This window comes from Ranitomeya imitator, chromosome 5 (assembly GCF_032444005.1).
Source record: "Ranitomeya imitator isolate aRanImi1 chromosome 5, aRanImi1.pri, whole genome shotgun sequence".
NCBI classification, from domain to species: domain Eukaryota; kingdom Metazoa; phylum Chordata; class Amphibia; order Anura; family Dendrobatidae; genus Ranitomeya; species Ranitomeya imitator.
The window spans coordinates 82175167-82187916 of NC_091286.1; the positions used below are offsets into that span (position 1 = coordinate 82175167).

The window sequence follows — 12750 nt, forward strand, 5'->3', positions numbered from 1 at the left end:
ACCTTCATATTTTTTACATGCACGGATAGGCAAACCCTTAAAGTCACCATGGGCCTCAAAACCAAAGCTATGCTCACCTGGTTTGGCCTGTTCCAGGCAGTACACAGTGCCCCATGCTAGCAGTTACTTGGAGGTACAGTGAGAGTTGAGTACCAGATGAGGACCGAAGATGAGCAAACTGCCTTAAAATGACACAGCAAGCCCTCCACCAGAGGTGCTACCCATATCTGGACACCCCATACACCCCAATGGTATAGTCAAGTAGTCTTGTAGGGATTATCCCTTGCTGATAAAGCATTGATCTTATAAGAACTACACTAAGCAACCAACTATGGGACACACGGCTGGTATCGGGGTCTTTTTCTCTACATTATGCTGCGCTCAGATTAGGTGGCAAAAACCTGGTGACAGGTTATTTTTAAGGACTTTCATTATGTGTGTATGCAGTACTTCGGTCTCTAAAGAAAAGCCTTTCCACCTTGCTATTTGACATACCGTTACTTCTTCCCTTTTCGGCAAAGTGTTTTATGCTGAGTTCATGCACATAATGATCTATATGTTTCATATGTGGCACAGATCAGACCCGACACCACTAGTCTGATAATACATTATACATAAATAACTCTTAGCTGCAGGTATAATCCTTATTCCATGTTCACATCTTACGTTCTCCTAATGGATTTCATCATATTGTGTATATTTTTGCCTAATGTATCATGAGATCAGTCAATACTGTTTCTTACAGATTATCAGTGACCTCCTGCAATACCAGGGATCTCACAAGCACGAGTTTGACTCAAGATGGAAGAGTTTTACTCTAGTAAAAAAATCTATGGAAAATCGGGTTAGTAATGTCATACCAGGATACATTAGTATAAAAGTCTTCTATGTACATTGTGAGTGAGAAACGTGCAGTATATTGTCTGCTGCTTGTGCTGGTAATAATGTATATATATCTTTTTCTCCATCGCCACATTGGGGGACACAGGACTGCTTTCTCGGGGTCTGATTTACCATTCAAAAAAGATCTTCCAGGCCCGATGATAGATGCACCATGACACCGGCTTTCGAGCATTGATCAAGGTGGAAACTACTTCGTGGGAAAAACCTGCTTGGGTCAGAACCCAGGATTCAGCGGCCAAGCCGTCAAACACAAGGCCCCTGAGTTCTGGTGGTAAATCCGACCCTGAGAAAGCAGATCTACGGTCCTGTGTCCTCAATGAGTGGCTCGGAGAAAAGGATTTTATGGGGAGTACACAAAAATCCCTATTTTTTTTTTTTTTGTTGCAAAGGAGGCAGGTAAATATCGCACCAAAAGCAACTTTTTGTAAGTATTTTTAAAATGTGATCTATAATGGACTTATGTTTTCCATTGAAAACTTCTTTAATTCTTGAAAGTGTTACTGATTGTCAGTGATATCCAGTAATCTGTAGCAAAGATTGCTGTGCACAATAAGTAATGTTGAGTTATCTACAGTACACTAACACCCATTGCTGGTGTGTACTTGTGTTGTTTTTTTATCCCTTTTATATGGATACAGCTTTATTTTATTTTCATCTTGGTCTTGATATTAGCATCTTAAGTGGTACTTAATGACATTCATGATTTCTTTTTTTTTCAGCTCCAAGGGAAAAAAAGACACATCAGAGCGCTGTTGATTGACAGAGTCATGTTGCAGCATGAGGTATATAGAATAGAAGACAATGGGGAAATTTAATCGCCAACTTAACTCTGGTGGGGTCCTTTTACACATTGTCCATAATGAACCCCAACTAGTTGGTGTGCATCTGCTCACAGGACCCGTTCCACCAGCCATGTCTGTAATCTATGGATGGGAGCCCCAAGAACTGCCTCCTACCTGATAACACCCGTGGCTCTTCCTTTGACTAGTTGGCCTGCCCCATTGTCACATTTGCATCACGCTGTGATGACTATGTCACGACAGGCCAGCTGATCTAAAGAGCCACGAATACTGGCAGTTCTCAGGGCTATCCTCCAGTAGCCACAGATTTCCCATGTTGAAAGGAGGTGGCTGGTTATCTCCTCAGTGGCTGTTCCTTCCTTGTCTCAAACATTTAATTCAAGACAAAAAGAGTCCTTAAATAATTAGTCCATATCCAAGGGACAACACTTCAGTCTTTCAATAGACTACACAACTATATTCTTTGTACACCAGGTTCGGAGATAGGTGCCAAAGAAAAATTTGAAGTGACAACAGATCAATTTTTAAAACTATATTCGTTTTAGTTCAGTTAAATAAAAAACCATAAAAAGATATTCAGGAACATGACAACTGGAAAGAATGGAGTTTGCAAAAAGGACATTACAGCAGACATAAAATTGGCAGTTTTCCTAAATACAGCAATGTTACGCAGCAAAAAAACTAGAACAATATTTATATAGATAAAGTGCATTGTGCAAAAAAAAAAAAAAAATCATTGTTATACATATAACATAATAAAGTGCTTTCATTAATTAACCAATTCAATATTTCAGATTGCCACTAGAGGTTAGTATTGCTCACTAGGAGTCAAGCATCGCTATATTTACATATTATTAATATATTTTGTTCTCTGCCATTAGAGCCAGTTAAATTAGTGTAAATCACTATCTTTATTCATGTGCCAAATAAATAATCTAGCCAGATATACTAAAAGAAGATCAATCACCCAAAGGTATATAGATCCCAGTATTCAATAGCCAAAAAAAATGGCAAGTACAAATGAAATAATTTAGGGAAACCTCACATTTAAATAAGAACACTGCAGTTCATTATTACCTGGATGTCATAATGTTCGCTAGCTCAGCCGCTGTAAAGACCTAAACCTCCCACCCCGACGCGCACGTTTCGCCAACCTGCTTCTTCGGGGGCGTGTGACATCCAAGTAATGATGAACTGCAGTGTTCTTATTTTTATGTGATGTTTCCCTAAGTTATTTCATTTGTACTTGCCATTTTTTGGCTTTTGAATACTGGGATCTATATACCTTCGGGTGATTGATCTTCTTTTAGTATATCTGGCTAGATTATTTATTTGGCACATGAGTAAGGATAGGGATTTACACTAATTTAACTGGTTCTAATGGCAGAGAATAAAATATATTAATGATATACTTGTAGATTGTGAGCTCTCGCAGGCAGGGTCCTCTCTCCTCCTGTACCAGTTGTGACTTGTATTGTTCAAGATTATTGTACCTGTTTTTATTATGTATACCCCTCCTCACATGTAAAGCACCATGGAATAAATGGCACTATAATAATAATAAATAATATATAAATTTAGCGATGCTTGACTCCTAGTGAGCAATACTACCCTCTAGTGGCAATCTGCAATATTGAATTGGTTAATTAGTGAAAGCACTTTATTATATTGCTAGATGGTGGCCTGATTCTAACGCATCGGGTATTCTAGAATATGCATGTCCTCGTAGTATATTGCCCAGCCATGTAGTATATTGCCCAGCGACGTAGTATATTGCCCAGCGAGGTAGTATACAGCACAGATCCACGTAGTATATTGCCCAGCCCACGTAGTATATTGCCCAGTCACGTAGTATATTGCCCAGCCACGTAGTATACTGCCCAGCCACGTAGTACATTGCCCAGCCACGTAGTACATTGCCCAGCCACGTAGTACATTGCCCAGCCACGTAGTACATTGCCCAGCCACGTAGTACATTGCCCAGCCACGTAGTACATTGCCCAGCCACGTAGTACATTGCCCAGCCACGTAGTACATTGCCCAGCCACGTAGTACATTGCCCAGCCACGTAGTACATTGCCCAGCCACGTAGTACATTGCCCAGCCACGTAGTACATTGCCCAGCCACGTAGTACATTGCCCAGCCACGTAGTACATTGCCCAGCCACGTAGTACATTGCCCAGCCACGTAGTACATTGCCCAGCCACGTAGTACATTGCCCAGCCACGTAGTACATTGCCCAGCCACGTAGTACATTGCCCAGCCACGTAGTACATTGCCCAGCCACGTAGTACATTGCCCAGCCACGTAGTACATTGCCCAGCCACGTAGTACATTGCCCAGCCACGTAGTACATTGCCCAGCCACGTAGTACATTGCCCAGCCACGTAGTACATTGCCCAGCCACGTAGTACATTGCCCAGCCACGTAGTACATTGCCCAGCCACGTAGTACATTGCCCAGCCACGTAGTACATTGCCCAGCCACGTAGTACATTGCCCAGCCACGTAGTACATTGCCCAGCCACGTAGTACATTGCCCAGCCACGTAGTACATTGCCCAGCCACGTAGTACACAGCACAGAGCATATTGTCCAGCCACGTAGTACATTGCCCAATGACGTAGTACATTGCCCAGCCACGTAGTACATTGCCCAGCGACGTAGTACATTGCCCAGCGACGTAGTACATTGCCCAGCGACGTAGTACATTGCCCAGCGACGTAGTACATTGCCCAGCGACGTAGTACATTGCCCAGCGACGTAGTACATTGCCCAGCGACGTAGTACATTGCCCAGCGACGTAGTACATTGCCCAGCGACGTAGTACATTGCCCAGCGACGTAGTACATTGCCCAGAACCACGTAGTACATTGCCCAGAACCACGTAGTACATTGCCCAGAACCACGTAGTACATTGCCCAGAACCACGTAGTATATTGCCCAGAACCACGTAGTATATTGCCCAGAACCACGTAGTATATTGCCCAGAACCACGTAGTATATTGCCCAGAACCACGTAGTATATTGCCCAGAACCACGTAGTATATTGCCCAGAACCACGTAGTATATTGCCCAGAACCACGTAGTATATTGCCCAGAACCACGTAGTATATTGCCCAGAACCACGTAGTATATTGCCCAGAACCACGTAGTATATTGCCCAGAACCACGTAGTATATTGCCCAGAACCACGTAGTATATTGCCCAGAACCACGTAGTATATTGCCCAGAACCACGTAGTATATTGCCCAGAACCACGTAGTATATTGCCCAGAACCACGTAGTATATTGCCCAGAACCACGTAGTATATTGCCCAGAACCACGTAGTATATTGCCCAGAACCACGTAGTATATTGCCCAGAACCACGTAGTATATTGCCCAGAACCACGTAGTATATTGCCCAGAACCACGTAGTATATTGCCCAGAACCACGTAGTATATTGCCCAGAACCACGTAGTATATTGCCCAGAACCACGTAGTATATTGCCCAGAACCACGTAGTATATTGCCCAGAACCACGTAGTATATTGCCCAGAACCACGTAGTATATTGCCCAGAACCACGTAGTATACTGCCCAGAACCACGTAGTATATTGGCCATTCACGTAGTATATTGCCCAGCCACGTATGTCACAGGTTAAAAAAATAAACATATACTCACCTTCCGATCCGAGGGCCCCTTGTAGTTCTGTCGCCAGCTTCCGGTCCCAGGGTGTGATGACGTCGCGGTCACATGACCGTGATGTCATGGCAGGTCCTTCTCGCGCAGGCGCGCAGGACCTGTGATGACGTCGCGGTCACATGACCGTGATGTCATGGAAGGTCCTTGTCGCATACCATCCTTAGCACCGGAGCCGGAGGGTGAGTATATGATGATTTTTTATTTTTTTTAAATTATTTTTAACATTAGATGTTCTTACTGTTGACGCTGCATAGGCAGCATCAATAGTAAAAACTTGGTCACTCAGGGTTAATAGTGGCAGTAACTGAGTGAGTTACCCGCGGCATAATGCGGTCCGTTACCGCTGGCATTAACCCTGTGTGAGCGGTGACTGCAGGGAGTATGGACCGGGCGCTGACTGCAGGGGAGTAGGGAGGGACTAATTGGACTGTGGTCGTCGCTGATTGGTTGCGGCAGCCATGACAGGCAGCTGGCGAGACCAATCAGCGACTTGGATTCCATGACAGACAGAGGCCGCCACAAATGAATATCCGTGACAGACAGACAGAAAGACGGAAGTGACCCTTAGACAATTATATAGTAGATATGTGTAACAATGATTTTTTTGCACAATGCACTTTATCATATATAAATATTGTTCTAGTTTTTTTGCTGCGTCACATTGCTGTATTAAGGAAAACTGCCAATTTTATGTCTGCTGTAATTTCCTTTTTGTAATCTCCATTCTTTCCAGTTCTCGTGTTCCAGAATATCTTTTTATGTTTTTTTTTTTTATTTAATTGAATAAAAACTAACATAGTTTTAAAAATTTAATCTGTTGTCATTTCAAATTTTTCTTTGGCACGTATCTCTGTGAACCTGGGGTACAAAGAGTATAGTTATGTAGTCTTGTCTCAAACATATTGCACTGTACTTCTGGATACAAATCCAGCTATTAGGGTTGCTAGTAAATTAATATATATATTTTTTTTATGCCAGTGTTTTTTAATATTGGAATGATATTTCCCGATATTAAAACATGTGGCTATTTATAAAAACCACAGTTTTAATTATATTTTAAATTAGCTTAAATTGTGATCAATTGGGTGATTGCCCCATGTTAAAGGGAGTCTGTCAGCACAAAATTGCTATTTGAGCCAAGCACATCCACTTTGTGCACCTTTAACATGGAATAGCAACTCTCTGCGCCTTCCCACTTATTCTCATTCTATCTCTGCCCTCCCCTGGCTCCTGCCAAGTTAATACTGTCAGGAAGAGGGGGATGGAGGTAGGTGAAAAATCAGTCAGCAGGAGTATGCACTGAACTGTGGCCGCACCAAGTGATCTCCAAGCGCCTGTTCTTGAACAGTCATGTTATGCCGATAGAATCACTTTAAATGCATTTAAGGTATTTTTTTCTTGAAGTTTTGAGAATATTCGTTACAACTGGGGTTTTTTTGTCATAGCTGAGAACACTAACTGTAGAAGGATGCGAATACAAGAAAGTGCACCAAGACTTGGTGCGAGACCTTCTGCGTCTCTCAACCAGCTCATACGGCCAGGTACGCCTTTGGCATAATTGTTCTCTTATCATTTTTATCAAATTGGTGCTCATATTTGTTTTATTCTTTTTAAATCAAAGCATATTTATTAAGTAGAAACATTTTACAGATTGCTGTCATTTCGGTATCAACCAAAGTAATAAGTCCATCAATGACAGATACAGGATTCCTGGATTTTATTTTTTCCCTTTCCTTTTTTATCCCCGAATCCCACCACCCTCCTTGCCCATCTGAATATGCATAACTATCTTACAGTACATGGACCACATATACAGTATAGGTATCTAAAACAAAATGAACACTCCCCCCACATTTTTATATATATTTTATTATATATTTTCATGGAACAACACTGAAGACATGACAGTTTGATTCAATGTAAAGTTGTAAGTGTACAGCTTGTATAACAATGTAAATTTGGTGTACCCTCTAAATAACTCAACACACAGCCATTAATATCTAATCTGTTGGCAACAAAAGTGAGTACACTCCAAGTGAAAATAGCCAAATTGTGCCCAAAGTCTCAATATTTTGTGTGGCCACTAGTATTTTCAAGCACTGCTTTAACTCTCTTGGGCACTAAAGCTTCGCAGGTTGACAATGGAATTCTCTTCCACTCCTCCATGATGACCTCATGGAGCTTGTGGATGTTGAAGACCTTGCGCTCCTCCACGTCCGGTGTGAGGATGCTCCACTGCGCTCAATAGGGCTTAGGTCTGGAAACATGCTTGGCTAGTCAATCAACTTTTACCTTTTGGGGTTATGTTGGAAGAATAATATTTATTATTATTATTATTATTATTATTATTAATAATAATTTTTATTTATATAGCGCCAACATATTCCGCAGCACTTTACAATTAAGCGGAGACATGTACAGACAATAAATTCAGTACAAGTTAAGACAATTTAAACAGTGACATTAGGGGTGAGGTCCCTGCTCGCAAGCTTACAATCTACAAGGAAATGGGGGGACACAATAGGTGAAAAGTGCTTGTTATTTCAGGTCTGGCAATTATAATAAATAGGGATTTTCATATAAAGCTGCATGATCCGGTCATCAGCCCGTGTGTTTAAGTGCAGTAGTCAATCATGTTATCATGTGTATGGAGGGTGTGGAGACAGATGAATAGTAGGGGGCAGATTCAGAATAATATTTGGAAGGAGGGAACAGGGCAAAGTTAGTTTACTGAGTAGTTGATGTGGTAGGCTTGTTTGAAGAGATGGGTTCTTAAAGCGCGCTTGAATAGGTCGGGGCTAGGTATCAGTCTGATCGTCTGGGGAAGTGCATTCCAGAGAGCTGGCGCAGCACGAGAGAAGTCTTGGAGACGGAGGTGCGAGGTTCGGATTTCGGGGGATGTTAGTCTTAGGTCATTTGTAGAACAGATGGCACGTGTAGGGCGATAGACAGAGATGAGAGAGGAGATATAAGGCGGTGCAGAACTGTGCAGAGCTTTGTGGGTGAGAGAGATGAGTTTATACTGGACCCTGTAGCGAATGGGTAGCCAGTGTAATGACTGGCACAAGATGGAGGCATCGGTGAAGCGGTTGGACAGAAATATAACCCTGGCTGCCACATTCAAGATGGATTGGAGAGGAGAAAGTTTGGTAAGAGGGAGACCGATCAGAAGAGAGTTGCAGTAGTCCAGACGAGAATGAATAAGAGCAACAGTAAGAGTCTTAGCAGTTTCAAATGTGAGAAAAGGTTGGATTCTGTAAATGTTTTTAAGATGCAGGTGACAAGAGCGAGCGAGTGATCGGATATAGGGAGTAAAGGAAAGTTCGGTGTCGAATATGACCCCAAGACAGCGGGCATGCTGCTTGGGAGTTATGGTTGAACCCTCCAGGGTAATTTCGATGTTGGGTGGAGTGAGGTTAGTAGAAGGGAGAAACCCAAGAAGTTTTGTTTTGGAGAGATTTAGTTTCAGATAGAGGGAGGACATGATGTTAGAGACAGCAGACAGACAATCCTTGGTATTTTGAATTCGGGTAAGGGTGATGTCAGGGGAAGTGTATAATTGGGTGTTTTCAGCATAAAGATGATACTGGAACCCAAATCTGCTGATTTTGTCCAATGGGGCAGTGTATAGAGAGAAGAGGAGGGGGCCTAGGACTGAGCCCTGCGGAACCCCGATAGTAAGGGGACGAGGAGAGGAAGAGGAGCCAGCAAAAGATACAGTGAAGGAGCGGTCAGAGAGGCAGGAGGAAAACCAGGAGAGGACTGTGTCCTTGAGGCCTATAGAGCGGAGCATAGTGAGGAGGAGCTGGTGATCCACAGTGTTGAATGCTGCGGAGAGATCCAGGAGAATCAGCAGGGAGCAATGACCTTTGGATTTAGCTGTTATTAGATCATTAGAGACTTTAGTGAGCGCAGTTTCAGTGGAGTGTAAAGAGTGGAAACCAGATTGTAAGGGGTCCAGAAGAGTTATCCGAGAGATAGACTGGAGTGGACCAATCGTTCTAGGAGTTGAGATGAAGGAAAGGTTAGAGACAGGTCTGTAGTTAGCAGTGCAGTTCTGCTCCAGGGATGGCTTTTTAAGTAAAGGGGTTATGATGGCATGTTTAAATCAGGAGGGAAAGATACCTGAAGAAAGAGAGAGGTTAAATATTTTAGTCAGGTGAGTGTTGACCACTGGTGAGAGAGACTGCAGGAGATGTGAAGGATTGGGGTCACTGTTGCAGGTTGTAGGCCGAGCAGAAGCCAGGAGCTTGGAAACAGGCTCAAAGATGTCTAGTGAGCTTGAGGTGCGGCAGGGAAGGGGATCCAGGTACTGAGGAGATTGGGCTGAGATATCCTGATGGATGTGGTTGATTTTTTTTCTAGGAAATAACTGGCCAGATCCTCACCGCTGAGGTTGGTAATGGGGGGCAAGTACTTTAGGTTTCAGGAGGGAGTTTAAGGTTTCAAAAAGTCGTTTTGGGTTGTTGGATAGTGAGGTGATGAGGGTGGTGAAGTAGGATTGTTTGACCAGAGAAAGGGCAGAGTTATAGGTTTTGAGCATGAACTTATAGTGGATGAAGTCTTCTGCTAAGAGAGATTTTCTCCACTGCCGCTCTGCACACCTTGAGCAATGCTGAAGAAAGCGTGTTTGCATAGTGTGCCAGGGCTGTCGTTGTCCGTGTCGGGTCTTTCTGCGTGTAGAAGGTGCTGCTTCATCTAGGGAATTCTTCAGTGTATTATTGAAGTGTGACAATGCTAAGTCTGGACAGGAGAGTGAGGAGATGGGGGCTAAAGATGTGTCGAGATTGTCCATAACCTGCTGGGTATTAATGGTACGTGTATTCCGATAAGTGTGTTAAGTGGGGGTGTCCCGGGTGAGGAGACAATTCTTGACAGAGAAGGATAGAAGGTTGTGGTCCGAGAGCGGGAGTAGGGAGTTAGTAAAGTCGTGCAGCGAGCCGGGACAGGAGAAAACCAGGTCCAGAGTATTCCCGTCCTCATACGTAGGAGAACTAATAAACTGTGAGAAGCCAAATGAAGAAGCTAGAGAAAGAAGATGAGCGGCAGATTGGGAGAGGGGATCATTGATGGGATGTTAAAGTCTCCCATGATGAGGGTGGGGTTGTCACAGGATAGAAAGTGAGTAAGCCAGGTGGCAAAGTGGTCTAGAAACTGGCGGGAGGAGCCTGGAGGGCGATAAACAACCGCCACTCGCAAGGAGAAGGGCTTAAAGAGTCTGACGGCATGGACTTTGAAGGAAGGGAATGTAAGTGAGGGAACCGGGGGTATTACCTGAAAAGCACATTGTGATGAAAGGACCAAACCAACACCTCCACCCTGTCTGTTCTCAGGTCTGGCAGTATGTGAAAATTTCAGCCCACCAAACGAGAGAGCGGCAGCGGGTGGTGTCTGAATGCTGGATCCAGGTTCATGTAATAGTCAGAAGGTTAAGGGAATTAGAGAGGAAGAAATCGTGAATGTAAGTTAGTTTGTTACACACAGACCGTGCATTCCAGAGAGCACAGTGGAAAGCGATAGGAGAAGGCATGCACTGAATGTTAATAAGATTAGCAGGGTTTCTATATGTAGCTGGACGAGAGTAATGTGTGCTGGTGGAGGGAAGCCCAGGGTTGGGGGAGATGTCGCCTGCAACTAGTAAAAGAAGATAAAACAGAAAGAGCAGGTGGTGGGATGATTTTATATGAGCGTTTTAAGTGCTGCATGGAGGTATTCGATGGTTTGGAGTGGGTAAGAAATGTCAGTAGAGCCTCAGTTATACATAGGAGAGGGGAGAAGGGAGGGGTGGATATGAAGATAGTGCCCAGAATTTGTTAAAGGGCGGGCGAGTTGTGAGAAGGCAGAAATAAAAACAAATAAGAAGCAGATTGATATGATAAATGCATAATGTAGTATGGCTGACCAAGAAGCATGATTTTTTGAAAAACATATGCACCTTACCTGTATCCTGCCCAACTGCCATTGTCTAACTGCCAAGCACTTTATACTGTTGCACTTAAAGGGAACCTGTCACCGGAATTTGGCGGGACCAGTTTTTGGTCATATGGGCAGAGTTTTCGGGTGTTTGATTCACCCTTTCCTTACCCGCTGGCTGCATGCTGGCCGCAATATTGGATTGAAGTTCATTCTCTATCCTCCGTAGTACACGCCTGCGCAAGGCAATCTTGCATTAACGCGCAGTATGCTTTGCCCAACTGCGGGCAAAGCTGAAAAGCATTAGTGCGCATGCGCCAATGCACTATGTCCCGAAACACAGCTAAATACTTCCGGGACATAGTGTGCCGGCGGTTGTGTACTACAGAGGACAGAGAATGACCTTCAATCCAATACTGCGGCCAACATGCAGCCAGCGGGTAAAAAAAAGGTGAATCAAACACCCGAAAACTCCGCCCATATGACCTTTAATATCTGTTGCGTGCGTGGTATCCCAGCCAGACTAAATATATCTGAAATGAAATAACTGCTAGCATCAGGCAACAAATGGCCACAATCAGCAATTGACCAATTAGCATAAGCCCAGAGCAGGTATTAAGGTACCGTCACACTAGACGATATCGCTAGCGATCCGTGACGTTGCAGCGTCCTCGCTAGCGATATCGTCCAGTGTGACAGGCAGCAGCGATCAGGCCCCTGCTGTGCTGTCGCTGGTCGGGGAAGAAAGTCCAGAACTTTATTTGGTCGCTGGACTCCCCGCAGACATCGCTGAATCGGCGTGTGTGACACCGATTCAGCGATGTCTTCACTGGTAACCAGGGTAAACATCGGGTAACTAAGCGCAGGGCCGCGCTTAGTAACCCGATGTTTACCCTGGTTACCATCCTAAAAGTAAAAAAACACAAACACTACATACTTACCTACAGCCGTCTGTCCCCGGCGCTGTGCTCTGCTCTCCTCCTGTACTGGCTGTGAGCGTCGGTCAGCCGGAAAGCAGAGCGGTGACGTCACGGCTCTGCTTTCCGGCCGCTGTGCTCACAGCCAGTACAGGAGGAGAGCAGAGCACAGCGCTGGAGGACAGACGGCTGTAGGTAAGTATGTACTGTTTGTTTTTTTTTACTTTTAGGATGGTAACCAGGGTAAACATCGGGTTACTAAGCGCGGCCCTGCGCTTAGTTACCCGATGTTTACCCTGGTTACCGGCATCGTTGGTCGCTGGAGAGCTGTCTGTGTGACAGCTCTCCAGCGACCAAACAGCGACGCTGCAGCGATCCGGATCGTTGTCGGTATCGCTGCAGCGTCGCTAAGTGTGACGGTACCTTTACTATGTAGGGTAAACAACCAATGCCGAACAAGGCCATAAAACAGTGGGTGGGGGGAGGGGAGAAACACCACAGGAGTGATGGATTAAATACCATGAAAAAAG

At 44.3% G+C, this 12750-nt stretch overlaps 1 protein-coding gene across 1 annotated transcript in view; it reads left to right on the forward strand.

Moving 5' to 3' along the window:
- Positions 1–12750, forward strand: part of PSME4 (proteasome activator subunit 4) — a 228326-nt gene that overhangs the window by 132158 nt on the left and 83418 nt on the right. The window contains exons 24-26 of the mRNA XM_069768879.1: positions 746–844; positions 1623–1685; positions 6836–6931. Coding sequence (XP_069624980.1) covers positions 746–844; positions 1623–1685; positions 6836–6931 — 258 coding nt within the window. The remainder of the gene's footprint in view (positions 1–745; positions 845–1622; positions 1686–6835; positions 6932–12750) is intronic.